Raw genomic sequence first — 20,766 nt, 5'->3', positions numbered from 1 at the left:
TTAGCAACGCCTTCGCCGGGAATCGAACCAAGGACATCTGGAATACTGGCCCAGCGTGCAGAACCACTACACCACGAAGGCACGCTAGGAAAGTGGGAGAAATACCTTATAACCTTATAAGCTAAACTTGAAACTCATCTCGAACTCAAAACGAGGGACAATTTTCTTGTCTCGCATCATTTTCTGGAGCTTCACTTTTTCACAATCCATATTAGTTGTCTCAGATCCTGACAAATGAATCACGCAAACACTACCAGTTACTTCGATAAAAAAGTCGCTTAAATAAGCAGTTTTTAAAGCAGTATCATGTAGTGTATGTGTAATTAATATAAACAGTTCGACACGAAATGTTTTTATTCAAAGTTCAAAAGTTGCAGCATTCACATATATGCGAATGAAAATAGCGTCTGATTCTTAATATGGAAGCTCAGTTCATATTCTAGAAATGAATAAAATAAGAGACTTTGCACCGCTCGAAATGCAGTCAGGAATGAAAATTCCTGACTGCATTTATTTCTGAATAAGTGTGCAGATAGAATATGGTTGTTGATAGAGCTGGATATTTAACGTTAAAAGCTATCAAAATTACTTTTATGATTCTTTTCAATAATTATATTCTGTAACATGGGTGCCGATGCTAAAGGGAACATGGGTGCCGATGTTCTCCAAGATCATTTGCGAAGGCGCTTTCAATTCGTTATTCAGTATAAATTCTATATTCTATTAAAACGCGTCAAATAGTTTGCTGTATTGCTTAAACTGAAATTAGGAATATTAATTTTCTCTAAAATTCAATACTGATGATTAAAAAAAAAGTCATATAATTTGCACTATTTTAAGCAACTTTTCGATACAGTACGAAGCTCTAAATTAATGATGAAAAATAAAAATTTGTTATTGATAATGGGGGAATATTTTGGGACCAAAGCTTTAGGTACAGTGACCTAAGGGATAAAAATAACGTAGGGTATTAAAAGATGAACTTACAATTTATTATCGACTTCCTCACTTTGTGACCTTGTATAACATATAGTACGTTCAGCTAACATAAAAGTAAGCTTGTGTTTCAAATCCTGGCGAAGCATACCTAGATTTTCACGTTTCTGGATCCGATTGCTAGCTACGTTAATAACTTCTATTGTAATGAAATATACTCACTATTGCTGCTTGTTTCTGTCAAAGGCCACAGCACCTCCTAGGCCATTTGCTTTTCAGTGACGATAAGAGACTTTATCACGACCATTTGAAGAACACAACAAAGTGTTTTGTTTAAGAGAAATGTAATAGTATAAGACAGGATGCTTATATGCTAACATTATTGTGGAGGCAAAAGCTTTAATTGTAACCAAGCAGGAGTGAACTTTTAATTTATGACTTTGGCCCGCATGCTTATTGTAACCACTGCGATAACTCGGAGACAGCAAAAATACTGTTAGAGAAGCATAGCTTGAAAAATACTTCAGCAGCAGATTTAATAAATAGCTAACAAATAATATAAAAATTTCAAACAGACATACATATTTAAAAATTCAAGAAAATATTTCTTCTGCCGGGAACAATTCAAATAAAAATACCTCTCCGATCAAAATTTAATATTGATTTACGCAAATCCTAGTGTATGTTATCTTTTCACCTATTAAAATTTTATTGAAATATAGCTTTTGCCCACAAATATAAGAAATGAAAAAATGTACTGAATAGAACGTTATAAACAAAATGTACCTACTAATAATGTTGAGTTAAATATTTAGCCTTTTGTATTCCAGGGAAACAAAGCGCAGCATGAAGAATGACTCTGTTTACATAATAATAGTATGCATTATTAAAAAGTACCAAAGAAAGTAAAAAATGCTTCGCTTTTTTATATCAAATTATAAAATTAACATTGAAAAATTTAACAGACGTTAAAATGTTATAAGGCATTTCTCACGCCTTCTTAGAATGCCTTCGTAGTGTAGTAGTCAGCACGCTCGGCGCGTATTCAAGAGGCCCGTGGTTCGAGTCCCGGCGAAGGCGTTGACCATTTTTCATCTCTCCTTGCTTCAAAAATACCTAATGTCTCTACTATGTGATTAAAGTAAGTTGTCTCAATATGGATTAGAAATAAGGAGGGTAAGTAAAGAAAATAACCCGTTTCTGTTATAATGTATTTCTCCCGCATTCCAGCATGCCTTCGTGCTGCAATGGTCATCACGCTCGGCACGTATTGAAGAAGTCAAAGGTTCGAGTCCCAGCGAAAGCATTGCTCATTTCTTCGATTTCCTTGCTTCGAAATAACCTAATGTCTCCACGGTGGCGCCCAGACTAAAAATGGTGGTGGATGATGATTCTTCACCACCAGGATTTGGCAATTGGTTCCCTAATCCCCAGCCGCCCTTAAGGGGGGTACATAAGGTATTTCTTTCGCCTTCTTACCATGCCTTCATGGTGTAATGGCCAGCACATTCGGTGCGTATTCGAGAGGTCCGAGGTTCGAGTCCCACTCACGTTTCCCGTCTCCTGTTTCCAAATATCCTAATGTCTCTACACTATGAGGGAAACATATTCATCTTAATGAGTTAAAAAATAGCAAATTAAATAATACTTGTAAATTAGATTATAATAGCAATTAGTGGCACAGTAGTAGTTAGTTTATAACTATAACACGAAGCATGGCTAGAATTTTGTTCTGTTAGGGAAATAAAAATTTTAGATTACTTTTTTGTGCAGAATTTCATAACATAACTGTCATTCAGTAAAGTGATGGTCGAGAGTTTAATTTTGAATCTCGCTGCTAGAAAACTGAGATACATTTTGAATAATTTGATGATGAAACATTCTATCGCATTTAGTATAACGTAATTATTAAAAAAGAAGGGTAAATTTACTGAGCAAAATACGGTAGTTCTTTATAAAATTATCTAAACGGCGATCTGCAACCCGCTTATTGACCGTTTTATTGCTAGAGGCTTGGACGTTCACCGCTGGTACCAAATTCATCTTATAATTGCACCATATTACTTTTTCCATTCTTGAAGTTATATAAACAACGTCGTTTTTGTACCATTTCTAAAATGAATCGAAATATGTTAGTGTTACGACAGCATGTTCAGACAGCAATTGAAATTTTACTCGATTTGAAATTAGGCAAAGCAACAATCATAGTTTGGAATAGATTTCCAACAGAACTCTATCGGTCTCAGGTCCCTTTTTGTGAGGAGAAAAAAAAATGCGTCTCCTGAAGAAGACAGCCCTGTTTCTGATCCTCCTCCAAATCGCTAGAGTTTTATTGAAAACATACGCCAGATTAATGCTGCTGTTTTACCGAATTTTAAATTTTACATTGGTATTTTATCTTCCACCCTTATCTTTATCTTTATTACATTGGTATTTTTATCTACCAGTTTGTCTAGATCTGTATTTTAGAGAGGGAAAACTCTCCAGTTTTGAGAATGCGATTAACCTCGTTTATAAAAACCATCCATGGTTCCAAATGATTTTTAAATTCTGCAGAATTAGTTTCTTAAAGAAATGATGTTTGATTATTAATATTGATTCATTATAATCAATCAATCATTCAACAATTATAATGTGCTTTCAAAAATATTGGTGACTCTCAAATGGAATTGAATTACTTCCTCTAAAATTTACTCACTGCTATTTCTTCAATCCTTCGAAACATTTTCACAGTATTCTTATCTTTGATGTAAATTCACATTATTTGATAAATATCTGACAGAAAAAGAAACATTATTAGTACTTTAACATTATTTTTATCCTCATTTGACTAAAAATAGAAGTTTAAAGGTAAGTTATCACAATTTCCATTCCTGCAAACTGAAAATCAAATCCACGAAAACGATTCTTGACACGTTTTGGATACAGTGTGTTGTAAATTTCCTAAAAAATGAAGATCCACCAGATAGGTCTTTATTCCTTTTCGTAGCCATGAAAGTTAGAATAATTACTATTTAAATTTCTTTTAGCAGTCCTCGGTGTTATCGTAAATAAAACTCGCAGAAAGCGCGTGTGCAATACATTGTATTATGACCATATATGGAGGAAATGGAAACACACAAACCTTGCCTCGATACCGCAGAACAGAGGACTATAGTGACATGACCAAATAAGGTTAATCAAAAACACACTCATCCTTAATCCGACACCACATTAACGAGGACTAGATAGTATTCTGACCATATTTGGAATGCATATGTTCACTTCGAACAGCAGTAAGGGGAACTAGCTTTTTCTGGCATGGAAGCGTGGCCCCAATTTTTGCACAAAGATGCACAGCCCATACACAGTTTTACACAGAAATAAACTACTTATATTCATACCGAGGACATAGCTCGGATTTGGCTCATAATTGGTTTCTACATGGATCCGAGGTCCCTGATTGCGATTCTGGCAATATTTCCAACCGAGGATGTCCTTGGTTCTTCGAAAGTCCTCGGTTAGAAGGTGTGTATACATATTTCCGTCCTCGATTTACACCCTAGGCGAACACACATAGATATATATACATATGAGGCAGGTAAGGTATAGGACCTTTAAAAACTTAAAAGATGACGACTTCTGTTATATATATATCCACCTTCTTTTAAATTTAAACATATAAATGTAGTTCAGCAGGACATTCAAGGCCCTAAGCCTTCGGTCCCCTATACGACGGTATTCCTTGCATATTTAAGCCACTGAATTAAATTAAATATATAACAAGGAAACCGTAATAGTAGTTAAATAAGTAACCATAATAGTATTTAACATAAAGGCTTGTCATCGTTCTTAAAGTAGTTATGTTTAATTTGATTTCAATTCTCAGGTGCTGAACTCACAAAGTATTGGTTCAAACTGAAACAGAAACGCGCCAATGTAAACTTAAAATCAGGCAATTAAGCTGTTCTTCCGGTGCAAAAGTTATTTTTGCTTCTGATGAAGAGGAATCTGTGTTTGAACGCTCTCGAAATTTATAGTTTCATTCAAAATCTTCGAAAAACAAAGCTTGCTTATATTATGTTTCGAATTATATTAATTTGCGAAAAAACGTTCATTTTGAATTTCAAATTATACTGATAATTAGTAGTCAGTTATGAACTTATAACCAATTGTATTTTACGAAAATATTGTTAAAATCATGACATGTTTTGTCAAACTTACTTCGTCAAAAAAGAAATATATATTATATATATATATATATAAAGAAATATATATAAAAAGAAATATGTAATTAACTTCCTTAGGACTCCCAGTCTGAATCCATTATAAAAGCTATTTTAGCTCGCAAAAATAACCAGAGAGAGCGAAATTATAGAAAATACAAAATGGTTATGCTTTCCGTTCAAGGCGGGAAATCTCACTGTAAAAAATGTGAAGAAAGTAGGACTAGTAGCACCAATTCTTATCAATATTCAGAAATACTAAAAAACGAAAAAATCACGGAATATAAAGAGACATGTAAGTAGCGATGATTTCATGTCTGCAAATTTCACTCTGAGTCATATGATAAGCTACGTCGACCACAGGGGAGCAAAACAGCCGAACGTGTGACACTCGACGCCGACCAAGAAAGGATTAAACTATCATGTCTCTTAATCAAGGAAACCTGTAAGAATAATAAATACCTCGGAATAAATTCGCTTATTTTTTTGCTCAAGTTAAGTAAGGATCTTCAGTTAATAAAATACTGCATAAAATATGTGAAAAAGCACGGAAAGAAATACATTAAGAACTTTTCAGTACATTGTTAGACATCACACATCAAATAGCAAACTAATTCCCATTAAACTCACAACAAGCAAAAACAGAGAGAGATATTGCAATAGCTAATTCAGAAATTTGTGTTTTTCGCTTTTGGTATATTATTTATATTCATACTAAACTATCAAAAATACTTGAAGAGTCAAGTATTCTTATAAATCTGGTTTTGTGAAGATTATGTTTTAATTATAAAAAAGAGGAAACGCTGATTTACGTTGGTCAGAAATATTAAGAAACATTTTTCACAAAATTTAATTACAGAGTGTTTTACAAATTGAGCGGAGACCATTACAATTTTTTTAAAACCTAAATTATAAATTTTGAAAGATGCAGTGCTCTCTGTCCTCTAATGCATTCCTTATTGAATTGCCTTCTTCACAGTTCTTGGAATCCATCTTCTCTTCATATTCTTAGTACAAGGCTTGCAAATTCGTTTTCTTCAATATTTGTGCTACACATAGATAAAAGTAAACAAATCTTTCAGCTGAGCGTGCACATTATGATTTTCGTTTTTAATAATCCATTTACTTTTTAACAAATTTTAAAAGTCGATTGCAACTCAAATATGACTTACTAGAATAGTGGATCTGAAATTTCTGTCTTAAGAATACATTATAATTTTTAAATCGTTCAAATAAAATTACGGTTGCTTGTTTGATATGTAATCTTAAACAATAATATAGTATGTTAAACGAAAAAGAAACAAAATTTCAAAGAAAACTAGATTCCTAGAGTTTTTTAACAAAGAAAATAAAACAAAAACTACGAAGCAATATAGGAAATACTTGTTGTGTCACATGGTGTCACACTGTGTGCCACATCTTGTTGAGTGACACTGCGTTACGCAACATGAGATTAACTTTTACAAACTGATATTGCTAATGATTAACAATTCTCATTGTCTCATAAGTAACAAAAGGTAATTCGGTGTTTCGGAACTTACATTCAGTTTTATTTTGGATAAATACCAAAGCTTTTGCAAAACGGTGGCCTGTAAAGTTAAGTTCAAAGCGATATAAATTAATTTTATGATAGCTAGGGTGTCCAGTTGAAGAAACCAGGCTAACCAAACTGGAAGTCATTTATTTCCTAATCCTCATTTCGTACAAATGCAAAAACTTCGTAGCGTTTAACCTCTTAAAAACGGCTATCTCTTGCTTTGAAAAGCAAAAACGTGAGGGAAACAAACTAACAGAAAACTCCAAAACAGAAGTTATAATTTAAATTTTTCATATATGTGCCATTTAAAGACAAGGGTCAAAAATGACAAAAAAGTTTGATGAACTTGAATTTCAAGCAACTGAAACAAATTCAGTTTGACGTTAAAATGATGGCTGTGAATCACAGCAACTCAGTTTTTCTCAGCTTGTTATATCAAAGATTGAAAGTTATTTTGAAGCAATAATGATATCAAAACCTCGAATGGATTACGAACATGGATGGTTTCAAGAAGGCCCTGTGCTATCGGTTAACAAAACAACTGAATAGTTTGGTTAATTGTGGATCCTAATTTAGCTATAGCTATTTCCAATAATAAATCATCAGTATTTGACCTTTCATAATACATAAACGCAGAATACGTATATTAACTATATGCGCAAAAATTCAAGTCAAAAATTACAGTAAGGAATACATTACCAAAGTACTTATTTTACAGGTACATCCCTATACGTCATCAATTGGACGATCATTTAAATTAAATTACGATACGAGTATATTAGCCGGTATATCGGCTAAACTACCATCTCTCATTAAATTCCTGCGATCGTTCGATAGCCCTAGAAGCTATCCGGAACTCTTCGAGAAAGATAATTTTTCTAATGTTCCTCCCTTCTTAGTGTTCTTCTTTTCCTCTAAAGAAGGCTGGGGGTTGAGTGGGTTTTTTTTTTTTTTTTTTTTTTTATATAATTTGGTTTATTTCAACGTCAACTTTACAATAATTAGAGCAAGCGCACATCTGCATTGCATTTTGTTCCTAACCTTTCCTCGGGAAAGATCCTCCAGATAATGTTTGTCTATCTTGTGTTAATTTTAACTGTATTTTATGCTAAATTAGGGGAGAAATGAAGCAGAAGCTTTCCATGCAGTAAAATTGTACATGATGGAATAAATACAATTGAAATATCACGTCAACAACAGCCGATGCCTTCTTAATAAACTGAGTTCATATAATACTCTGAAGCGAGTCTAAAAGTGACAACCTAACAGTACCCGCCGAAAAGCGAAAAACCTATTTAATCGATCTGCTGCCATCGAAACTATATGTCATCGCCAAAAGGTGGATTATTGGAGGAACCGGTAAATACGGGAGTACCGAAACTAAGTGCTTAAGTAGAATTATATGTATAAGATAGAAAAGAAACGACTTTTTGGTTATCAAAAATACGACTGATATAAAAGTTTGTTTTAACTAATAAATCGCAGCAAATTCAAGAAAAAATCTTTTTCTTTACTTATTTACATTACGAAATATTAAAAACTCTTTTGGGACTGAATTCTATTCAGATCATGTATTTGATAACAGAAGTTCTGAACCACTAATCTAGGATATAATATTTTAAGTTCTTTTGAAGTTCCGATAAAAAAATATCACTCCTTTAGAAAGTTTTTTAATTGTTATTATAATTATTACTTTGTATAGTGAATCAGAAAATTCTCTCAATAACAGAATTATGAAAAGTTCTTGAATGATATGAGTCATTTTCGTTCTTGACTTTTTATTACTTTTATTTTTATTAGTCGACGTGTGTAGTAAACTTGTGCGAAAATCTTTGTCATCGATCATGAAGCCAGAAAATTTCCACTGCTTGTTACGCGTTTAAATAAAGTGATAGGGATAAAATTTAAACCAGACATTTCAACTGTTTAACTGCTGTCGAAGCTAAATCGGCACCAGTCAGTCATTCAAAGAGATAGTTTCACATTCATCTGACCTACCATTTATTATTGTAGTCTGGTCTAAAAGGACTTGCCTGGCACACAGGTGATAATTGCAAGGGATATGATATGTTTGGTTATCGTTTGTTACTAAATGAATACGGAGGTAGAAAAATAGGCTCTAATATGAGGCACAAATAAGAGATGATGAATAATGTTATTTCAGTGGAAAACTGAAAACAAATGCTTTAGCCTTTATCACTGATAATTTCAGTGTGCTTACAGTTTCTTGGTTTTCTAATACCTCGAACTTATAACAATTACTTGAGACCGTTCCTTTGTCATAACCTGAAGCGTGTCATTTTTATTGAAATTTATGATGCATCGTTGTTAATTTTACGTTGTATTGAAATAATAAGGCTTTGTAAAATGTTTCTTCTTTTGAGTCTTCTTTGCAACATTTTCGGCCAATACGAAAGGGAATGTAGGAAGCTCCTCGACTGCACAAATTTCAAAAAGTTGGGTTTACTTTTTCTCATCAAAACATGCCTAAACTATTTTCTGAAGCAAAGGTTAGCTCTGTCTACAGCCAACAATAGCTGCACATTTAGGGAAATCAATTCAGATACAGTTCAACTCGTACAGTCTCGTTTCTAGTTCCACAATTACATCTTCGGTAACTACGTATTGATTATGCAGCATCTGGGAAACATCTATAGAAGCTTTCACAGTTTTGTATTACATCTAAATTCACATTTCTCGAATCACCAGCACAACACGAAACAATATCAAGTGAGTTATGAAAATGGAAGGTTCACACTTGAAATTTTGGTGTAAGGCAGTGCAAAGAGACATTAACATTCACGTCGACTGTTCCGATTGAACGTTGAGCCAATGGATAAAAAAATATGACTCCTTCGAGAGCTGAATGCATTGAGACTAGACGAGTGAATTGTAAAGAGGAAAAGAGGGCACTTGATTCGTTGCTCCATCACTGTAATACGCATTTGCTCTCTAATGTTTGTCTGATCTCCCCGAGCTGAGCTTCGATGCTGTTCTTCCAACCTATAAGAAAACAGAACGTTTGGAATCAGCAACACTTTAAATGACTTTTAGGAGTGAGGTATGAATAATTTTATATTGTTCAGGTAATAAAATTTATGATACTTTATCGCCTTCAGAGCATTTTAGTGTATTGAGCAACACTTCCCAGTCTCTCGTTTTCTATCTGTATAGCTTTCAATTGATATAAAGATGACACGTACACTGGGGGAGGGGAGAGAGAGAGGACATTTCTATATCTGCCGTTCTACTGGGCCGATTGACGAAATTCAAATTGCGTTTTTATGTCTCGAAAGCGCGACTTAGGATATGTATGAAATTTATATATAGCATTGTTCAAATATAGGTATTTTGACAAAAAATTGGACATTTTTTTTAAATGACATGCCAATTTTTTTTCCATATTTTGATTCTACCACTCAAATTATGCCAAATTGCCAAGTTTTGTAAATATCGCACGAGTAGTTTTTAAAGAATTAGCTCTCAAAATTTTAGCTTTTCAATGTTAATTCAATTTGGTATGCATTTATCAACACCTCATTTTTATGAAACTTATTTGATTCCTTCCTACACATTTTGAAGTTTAGGTTCATTCCAAATAAAATTCACTTTTTTTATGATTTATTTTTAAAATTTGTTTTTTAAATCATTTTTATAAATTTTTCGAAAAAATTTGAATTTTAACCTATAAAATTTTTATTATCAACTTAAAGTAGATGTATTTCTAAGCATACCTGCAAAACATTGGAGCTTTTTGTTCAAAATTTATATACGTGAATTTATATATTGGAGCGTTTTGAAATTTGGCATATTTGTTGAAAGCGATAATAACGAAAATATGGTTTACGCACGTTTTAAAAATGATTTGAAAGTAGGAACGATAGGACTTTTTCCGCTCATCCACAATGTAAGAAGGTAGGAACGATGTCACTTTTTTGTCCGCTTCTGCACAATGGAAGGGAAAGGAAAATAGGTTGTCATATATTAAAAAGTTCGCCAAGTGAATTATTCTTGGTTCAAACTGAAAAAAATGCGCCAAGTTAAATTTTCGAATTTCTCCGTAAATGTCGCACCAAATTTTACAAAATTTAATATTTAGGCATAATTTGAGCCGTAGAATCGAAATATAGAAAACATGGTATGTTATTTCCATGTTCTTTTTACAAATTATTGTTATCATTTGTATTATAGGATTCTATGAAAAGACTAAACAAAAATTCGTCTGACAGACTAGGAAAGTCACTCGGGATAGCGAAATTAGAGAAACGGAGTAAGAAATTAATGTAATCAGGTAGTATATCAATGAAATTATATTGTAACTTATATTATGAAATTATATTGTTATTTATTATATTGAAACGTTGAGCCAGTTTCGCCGAATCTGTTGACAAATATAGATATACACATTTGGACAGACATAAAGAATCTAGACACATTAGACAAAACAACTGAAAACAAATAATTAATCGAACATGATAAATAAAGTTAATCTATCCAAATTGTTGAAAAGTAGAAAATGATAAATATGCGATTAGTATACAGAAATTTCGATCCAGTAATCGCAGAGAAAAACGAAAGACGTACGTGTAAAATCATCAAGATCCTCTGCTTCTATTTCAGCAGGAGTTTTCTTCTTCCGATTTAGACTGGTACCTTCAGGAATTACTTCCTCCTCTTCTTCCTCTTCTTTTTTCTTGATGCCATACTGTAACAAGAAACAGCAGCGTTAAAAGAGTAAGGAAAAACGTTTAATAAACAGTTTCATTCAACTCATTTATGGAATGTGACAATAATGACTGAAACACCGATTCATGCTGAGATCAGAAAATAAAAGAAAGAGTTAAGAAATAAAAATTACATTTATATTGTTGGACAAATGATTCGTTTGAAACAACCAACCGTTTTGTTCAAAAGTGAAATGCAACAATCATATATTAAAAAAAAAAAAAAAAAAAAAAAAAAAAAACCCTTCGTTTAGATATTTTTTTTTATTACTTTTGGACTTGATTATGACTTAGGCATGAAATAGTCCCAAATTAAGAGGAGGGATTGGATTGTGAAGATTACGATATAGTATAAAAGGGCTATCTGCCTAAGAGGAGAGATCCCTTCTTGGAAGCCTTTTAAAGAAAGTGGATCTTATTTATATTGCGCATGGGGCAAAACACAAAAAATCCCTTACAGCCAGACGTTTACCAGAGATTTGATCCTGCGTCGACCAACCAGGGATGAGCGGCTTCACCTCTTTTCCACTGATAAGTCTATTTTATAGACAGACTATTTTAGTTCAAGTCAATTCAAGACTTACAAGCACTTTTCAAGAGTAAAATAAAATGCTTTTGTTATATGCATGCATATAAACCATACGATTATGTAAAACAGCATGCAACAGAAGGAAAATATAAAGCTCAGTGTCATTTGTTTTTGACATCTGAAACGGTGTATTATGCAGTTTATATCATTTCTTCCAACACCTTTAAATCAATAAACATTTCTAAGTTAAAAATATTAATTGATACAGTTATAGCTAAACATTCACAAAGAATTTAACAGCTTTTATTTTTCAGGAGAATTAATATGTTATTTAAGAACTTCTGTGAGTCATTATTCTCTCTAAAAGCCAATTACCCTACTTCATTGTCAAAGTATTCATAGGGATTTATTTTAAGCAAAGAGTTGCATCTTTATTTAGTCTGTTCTATATCTCTTTCATTTCTAAGCCATTCATATTCTCTCGAGAAAAATGTTAATTAATTTTATAAAAGATGGACTGGGTATTAAAATAAGAACTTTGAGTTTTTCTGCTTTTATACGGTACTTGTTTTATTCGATTAACAGCTCCTTACAAGCCATCTATTAATAAGAAGCAAACTGTCTAATTTAAAGTCGCTGAATTATTGGTGAGTAAGAATTTGAATTAAGCTTTCAAGGATTAGATTTATGGAAAAAAATGACTACTAAACAACAAGTTTGCACATGCTTACAACGTTGTGAAAAGGCAGGCTCTTTTATGTGGACGGAAATATCAGAGAGCTCCTTGAAGTAATACAGTCACTATGTTAAATCCTTCGATATAGCATAACTGCTACTTCGCAAAAGTAAAATTCTAAACATTTTCGAAAAAAAAAAAAAAAATCAGAAAAAAGCGTCAATGAATTTTAAAAAGAAAATTGACACATAGTTACATTTACTATATGGAGAAAACATTTATCATGAAAATTTGAAAATTAGACAAATAAAATTTATTTTGAAATACAATGGATCATGAATAAATTTTCTGAACAAAAAAAGTCTCGGGTGATGGACACTCGAGTCAGCAGCCAATGATTGTCAAAGGTGCCTCAAGGCAACTTCTGACACAAGATTAACATTCAGGGGCTTCTAGAAACATCATTTCAATATTTTTCTTTGCTAACTCTCAATAACAAAAGCTAGCAACAAATTACTTATAGGACCACGAATTTGGACTGAAGAAAATTGTGGCCAGGTGGTTTCGTAGGCAGAGATTTTGAGAGCTTTGACACTGAAGAGTAATTTTATTATCTATGATACTACATCTGTATACAAGGCCTTGAAGTTAACAGTAAAGACAATGATGTGTTAAAATTAACTCAAGTGACATGAAACACGTTCAGAAATGTCCACCTGCGACCGAGAGATAAATTCACTGTACGGTAATAGTTCGGCCCAAGGTTCGAACCCCACGAACGGGCTGGCTGCATAGGCGTTTTCGTGTTTTTCCCCACGTGTAACGTGTGAATGAGCCAGTTTGCTTTAACAAGTCCTTCACAAAGACATCTCTCCCCTTAAGCAGATAGCACTCGAGTGCTTTGCGATAGTCAAATAAACCAAACCAACCTTCAGAAGAATCAACAAAGGACGATTATTGACGAGATACCTCTTGAAATACTTCTGTTCGTTACATATTACCTTATAACGGACGAGGTTTAATATACACTTACTATCTATGTAGTATAGTTTACAGCAGCGTTCTCAACCTTTTGACTAACGCGTACCATCTAAACAAAAATTGAAAACCTTTAGTACCACCACTACAAAGTACTACTACCACCACCACTCTTGAACAAGGCTCAGATCGCATAAATTTATGACTGTTAGAGAAAAAACTCAGATCAGGATGTTGGGGCTTTAAGGTTTGAATTTAATAGTTAAAAATACTTTCGTTCTTTGCGTACCACATTTTTCTCTTGCGTATCATCGGTTGAGAACCTCTGAAATACAGCATTCATTTCTATCACGACTTTTAAAAACATTATTTATGGAAAATTTTGCTACGTCTATGGCTAAAAGAATATTTGTGAAATGTACGATATGAAAGAACTACGAAAACTGCCATGCTGACAGATTGCTTGCCTCTTGCTAAAGTCTATAAGCGGCTATTAACCTTGAATAAAGCTCAGATCGCATACGTTTAGGAGCGTTGGAGAAAATCCTCAATCAGGATGTCGAGGTTTTAATTTTTGAATTTAATAGTTAAAAATACTTTGCCTCTTTGTGTACCACCAGTTCTTCTCTTGCGTACCACCAGTGGTACCGGTTCAGAACCCCTGGTCTACAGTATTGTTTTGACTCTAAAATGCAAGAAATACACACTACACACTAAATTTACATTAGGTTTTTAGTATAAAGAAAGTACCCTCTCTAAATTTTAACAAAAGAACCAAAAGCTGTTCATATCCTAAAAATCTAACTATTAAAAAGCGAAGATTTGAAGCAAGCGATAACTGAAGAATTCATGACCATTCTGCTAAACTATGAGGCAGTCCAAGCTGATTTTTCATTTATGGTCTCCAAAGCATGTCTCGATACTGACTGCGGAGTTATTGACCTATACATTTAAATCATGTAAACCTACTTTACTGATGCATTTTGAAATCTAAAATTTTAACAAAAGAACCAAAAGCTGTTCATATCCCAAAAATCTAACTATTAAATTCATAAGAATAGATAGCTAAAAATAAAATATTTATGAAAAGCGTTTTTCTCATTTTTTTGTTTGTTACACGCTGCTACGTGTTTAAAACTATTTTTGGTGGAAATATTGGAGCCGTATAACATAAATCAATATTAGCGCCAAAAAGATTTATACTATACTTAAACTATACTACTAGTAAAAATATACTTAAACACAATGCACTATTTTTTATAACAAAGCTTCTTTTATCCTCTTGCAATAAACTCCTAACAGAAAGATACCTATACCTAATCCGTATCGATAATGGGTGATCGATAGGAATGTATCGATCTCATAGAGGGAAATTACCTTCCCCATCTGTGTCACTTCTAGAAAGAATATATGGATCTTATTTCTTCTGCTGGTTCTTCAAAAAATAGACAAAAGCCACACTGGCCACTGTCTTGCCTCCCAAATTACGTCTATTTTAGAAGCCATACATAAAAGTTGTTTTCCCCAATCTTTTTCCCTCTTTCAGTGGAACAAAGCCAGTATAAAGGATTTATGCCATTTTGTTCCACAGCTTTTGTGCTAGAATAACGGATTCCTTCTTCAATATATTGAGTCTGTAATTCCCAACTGCAGGCCCCAGCTGAAGCATTTTTTATTAACACTAATGCTAGAGGCGAAACAAGAAATTTTTTCTTTCTTCTAATAATGTATTGCAATGATATATTGCGTACAGTTCTTAAGATTGAACTATAGAAGTTAAGTCTTTCAAACCATATTAGTACGGTTAAATATCGTTATTTTTTTTTGCATTAGCTTTGTGGTTGTTGTATTCAGTTCTTTGAAAGCAAATAAAAATACTTCTTAACCGCTTAATGACCGAATTTATATGAAAAATTATGGCGAAAGTCCCTGAATTTTTTTAATAACATTCTTATCATCTACAGATATAGCTCACTAGATGCAGCTTTGTAAGGTGAAAAAAAATTGTCGAGGTGAAAAATCAAGATATTTATTATGGTTCATGGACATTACCCGAGTTAACTCGGGCTTCAATGAAGCAGCAGCCCCCCCCCAAAAAAAAAAAAAAATCTCAAAAGTAATACAAAACTCTGGTCTAGGTAATAAGAGTTAAAGTAAAGATCAATTAAATACATTTTACGATCTATAGATGTCATTGACAGTATGGTACAGTCTGAAACAAGATGTAATACATAATGGCACATCACAGTCTGCAACAGCGTGATAATCTGGTAATCTGCATCGATTAACAAAACAAACTGAATTTACAGTTTATATATAATGCGGCCATGTCGCCGACTGTAGCTCAGCGTCATGGGGGAACCAATCATAAAAGCCGCTTGGACCTTTCCAACAGCTAAGAAAACATGCGCATGGCAGAGTGTCGATAAACCAAACACAAGAGTCACTTGAACCCCTTCCACAGCGAAGAAAACGCGTGCATGGTAGAGTGCCGATTGCCACACGATATTACGAGTGATAGCATCAAATATCCGTAAAATTTTCAGCCGCCGAGTTTCGTTTATAGGAAAATCGAAAAGCCACCTATTCCTCAGATATCTCGGGCGCGGTTGTTAAGCGGTTAATGATTTTGGGATTCTAATTTAAACATTTTAAGGTTAGTTTTACTATAATTCAGTTTAATATAATTATATGCTGTGCAATTTCAGTTTTAAATTGAAATTTATACGTTTTTAGATTTCTTATATGTGTATACATGATGTGTGTGTATGCAATAACAATTGCACTAATTTTTCTGTAAAAATGGATATTATTGTTTTTATAATGACAATAGCATTGTCCATGACATTTGAAAAAGCGAAGATTTGAAGCAAGGGATAACTGAGGAATTCATAACCATTCTGTTGAACTATGAGGCAGTCCAAGCTGATTTTTCATTTATCGTCTCCAAAGCATGCCTCGATACTGACTGCGGAGTTATTTACCTATACATTTAAATCATGTAAACCTACTTTACTGATGCATTTTGAAATCTGTAATTTTTGTTTTCCAACTGCTGTGAATTATTTCCCCAGTTTTCTGAATCGTATCGCTTTGAACATGATAAACCAGTTCAGTGCTACATGATATCTTTAACAAGATACAATTAATGGCGTCTCCTTCTGTAATTTTATTCCAAAATCATATAAAACACTTTAAAATCCCATGGGAGGACACTCAAGCAGCAGAACATATTTTGGAATACATTCTACAATAATAACAATGGTTATTTAAGGGAATTCAAAAGATTGAAACCAAATGCGAAAATTAATGAGAATGCTGCAGGCGCACATTAAAAGTAAAACCTTCCACCAATGTCACCGACACACTATCAAAACAAATGTATCGATACTGTTGGGAAAAACATAAAATATACAGGATACAATAAAAAACGTCCCCAATATACACTTTTTTGCAACAAAATCGAAGCACCGTGAAAGAGGTGATAGTTTTTGATGAAATTGAATATGTGTATAGCTCATACACTAATAAAATGATTAAAAAATCAAGGTCATAGTACCCGTTCACGGCTCACAATCACCCAATGAGTGTTCAAATTTGTAGTTGGTCGAACCGCCCCTGGCGGCAATACATGCATGAATTCGTCTTGGCAAGGAGTGGTAGAGGTTCCTAATGTCATCCTGCGACACATTCTGAAAGGCATTCATCATTTGTCGCTCCAGATCTGCGATATTTTGTGGTGCCCGAATCTGGCGCCCTACCATGTCCCAGACATGCTCGATTGGTGAAAGGTCTGGCGACCTTGCTTGCCAAGGAAGAACATCAACTGCACGGAGACAGTCCAGAGATATGCGAGCGGTATGTGGCCTGAAATTATCTTGTTGGAAAATGGCCAAGGATGACGTGTCATGAAGGGTAATGGAACCGGCCGCAGGATGGTATCAACATATCGTTGAGTTCTTAAAGATGACCTGCTCTCATAAGAAATAGCGCCCCACACCATCACACCAGGGGTTATAGCCTTTGTTTCACAAAGGCATTGGGACCTATTACCTATTACACCACGAAGGCATGCAGAAAGGAGGGAGAAAATACCTTATAAGCCTTTGATTGCTGGGCCAATTCCAAAGGAAATCAGAATTTCGTTTCTGAGAACCTAGACTACGCAGTTTATTGTAGTATTTAACAAGAAATGCACTTCTCCTAAGACCCAGTGCCTGCAGATCTGTCTCATAAAGCACAATGCCATTGGGGCAAGACCTTCCGAAGACCAGTAATAATTCGAGCAGCGCTAAGCTCAACTTGTTCAAGTGTCTGCAGATTTGTGTCAGAAGCACAAACATAAATCGGATATCCACTCACCAAAATAGGCCGAATGAGAGAAATATAGGTGTTTCTAAGGGTACTAACGTCAGCTCCCCAGTCTCGCTCCGAGATATACTTTAGTATGTTGAGGCGTCTCCTTGCCTCAACACAAGGTGATCTGTATTTTTATTGCTCAATATCTCAGGATCCTAAACAAAATTTAGATATTTTGGGTATTTATCTACGGTGAGAGGCTGATGGTTCAACAGGATGTTAGGTTGAAACCTGCTATAAAATATTTCTGCTATAAGAGATTCAGCATTTCTTGTTGATTTAACTGGCCATTTAAATATTCTCAATAGAGATGAAAGGAGAGATAAACTTATCACTGACATGCATGCTTTGATTAAAGCTTTTAAAATTAAATTGCAAATATGGGACATACAATTTAAAAAAAATTGCACGTTTTCTATATTTTAAGTCCGTCTTTAAGTCCGTCCAAATTAAAAATCTCAAAAACAACATTATTATGACAGGAGTTTGAAGGCGGATTTAAGAAATTTAAAGATTTGGAGTCCAATTTTTGAATTATTTTCATTACCATTAAAAACCGACGTAAATTACGTACCACAAATCTACAAATGGAACTAATAAATTTACAGTGTTATATAAATCTTATTCAAAGATTAAAACACATATCTAATTAACTTTTATTTTTACTTGTCAAAAGACAAATAACTTCAGCTGCGAATTTTTGCAATAAAAATAATCGGTATGTTTTGGGAGTATTATATGTGAATAGCTTTTTTCCAAGTGCAAAATCAACAAGTCTAACAAAAGGGCTCGATTAACCAATGAGCATCTCCAATCCGTAATTAAGATAGATACCAGTAATTTTTCTCTAAGGCTACAAACGTTATCAGAATGGAAATGTAGTCAAGTCTAAAGCTGTTATAAACAATAGAAAATGTATACTTATTTATATGCGATCATATATGTTTTTCCCTAATGTGACAATGAAAAATTAAATACAGAAAGAAAAGAGAATATGTTGGCATCCTTTATTCTTAAGATTTGTTCCACTAGGGAAGCTTTCTCCGAAATTTTAGCAAGTTTTTATAATTTGTTTATTTTAAGTTTAAGTTAAAAGTAAGTTATTTAGTGGTTAATTTAACACATTAGGATTACATGAAATAAATGTTAGCCACAAAATTTAATATTTAGCAACTAGTGCATGTGAATTACGAAATATAACCAACAGAAATTTGCGACAGGTCGAAAATAAGCACGGCAAATTTGAATTATTTCCTTTGCGATACTATTTGTATTCTTTAAGCATGTTTTGATAAATATTTAGCAAATGAAATTTGAAATTAAGTCAAAATTTAATCAGTTTTTTCGGAAAAAAATTCGGGTCTTCCAACTACTTTCGTGTCGTGCATGCTGCCTGAGTGTAATTTGAGTTTGAGACTACTGGAAAAAGAGCATTTTCCAGCATTTTCACATTTCGTTATGTTATCGATATCGAATGACCTGACACTGGATTTGTCGGGTGCGGCGAATATCCATCGGTCATTTAGCCGTCTCATCACTGAAAACGTTCCCAGGGTGCAGCACAGGAAGCGACCTAATTAAACTCGTGACAAAGGAGAATTTTGCAGCATATATCTGCTATGAAATGTTCCTCTAACACCTTCCCGAGGTAAAAAGCTCTCACGTGATTTTCCGTATTAAAATAAGGGAAATAACAAACAATGATGCAGAGAAATCCTTCCAAAAATTGTTGTTTTGACTTATCTCACTTGTCTGACTTTTTCATATGATAGCTGAAGACCTGATACCAGATACAGCTGCAGACTAATCGGTATGCATTACAAGCAAATAATCATTCCTTTGGTGTCACAGAAAGTGAATTCAAGTAATTTCAAGGTGTCTTGTTTTACGGTGGATATTATATTTTACCACGTGAGAAAATATGGTGTGAAAATGTCCCCGACACTGGTATAATTTTAGTGAGTTAGGCTAGGTCCAAGAATCAATACCTGGACGTAGCCTAAACAAACGTCGACCAAACGCTATGTTCATTTGAAATGACAACTCTAAAATCGCTAAAGATGACCCTCGCTATAAAATTCGACCACTGTTAGAAAAATTGAATACTGCTTTAAAACAGTTTGGAGTGTTTTAAAAAAATCTAACAATCGATGAAAGAATGCTGCGTTATTTTGGTAAGCACGGTTGTATGATGTTCATGAAGAATAAACCGTAAAATTCGGATACAAATTAAGATACATTTTACGATGGATAACCCTTCAATATTTTCCCTTACCAAGGGACTCAAAAAAAATGCAAGGAACCACTTTCCCAGCGCGTTGTGGAAAGCTTTCTTCCGACAGTGGACAATCGGAAATTTCCCAGGATCTATATGGACAATTTTTTTCACATCTCATAAGTTACTTATTAATTTGAAAGAAGAATAATTTTAGAATTTTGTGCAACTAAAACTATAAGAAATAATCGAATGGCAAAATGTTCACTCGTGTCTTCGAAAACAATGAGTAAAATGGAGAGAGGATCTTCTGATTCACTGTTTGATGAAACAACCAAAATAGTGGCAGTGCGAAGGAATGGTAATCGTGTAGTGTCTTTAATGACACATTTCCGAAGAAACAAAAGTGAAAAACAGTGGAACGCGAAGTGAAAGGAAGAGGGAAGGAAATTGATGTTCTATTTTGCGTGACTTCATACAATAAATACAAAAATGGGGTGGATTTACATGACTTCTATCCAAAGAAAAAAGTGGTACTGGCCCGTTATCTTGAACTGACTGCTTTGAGACAGCTCTTATCGTAGCATGGAAAATTTCCAAACTGCTT

The 20,766-nt window shown here is 33.7% G+C and overlaps 1 protein-coding gene across 8 annotated transcripts in view; it reads right to left on the bottom strand.

Moving 5' to 3' along the window:
• Nucleotides 1–5,975: 5,975 nt before the first annotated feature.
• Nucleotides 5,976–20,766, bottom strand: part of LOC118191648 (complexin-like) — an 81,375-nt gene continuing 66,584 nt past the window's right edge. For all 8 annotated transcript variants that reach the window (XM_035362478.2, XM_035362482.2, XM_085810088.1 and 5 more), the window contains 2 exons: nucleotides 11,263–11,383; nucleotides 5,976–9,681 (listed from right to left, as the gene is read on the bottom strand). In XM_035362478.2, coding sequence (XP_035218369.1) covers nucleotides 9,608–9,681; nucleotides 11,263–11,383 — 195 coding nt within the window. In that variant the 3' untranslated portion in view covers nucleotides 5,976–9,607. The remainder of the gene's footprint in view (nucleotides 9,682–11,262; nucleotides 11,384–20,766) is intronic.

This window comes from Stegodyphus dumicola, chromosome X2 (assembly GCF_044657685.1).
Source record: "Stegodyphus dumicola isolate Sdum_Otavi_A_Nest chromosome X2, ASM4465768v1".
Lineage (NCBI taxonomy): Eukaryota > Metazoa > Arthropoda > Arachnida > Araneae > Eresidae > Stegodyphus > Stegodyphus dumicola.
This window is presented reverse-complemented; position numbering and strand designations above follow the sequence as displayed.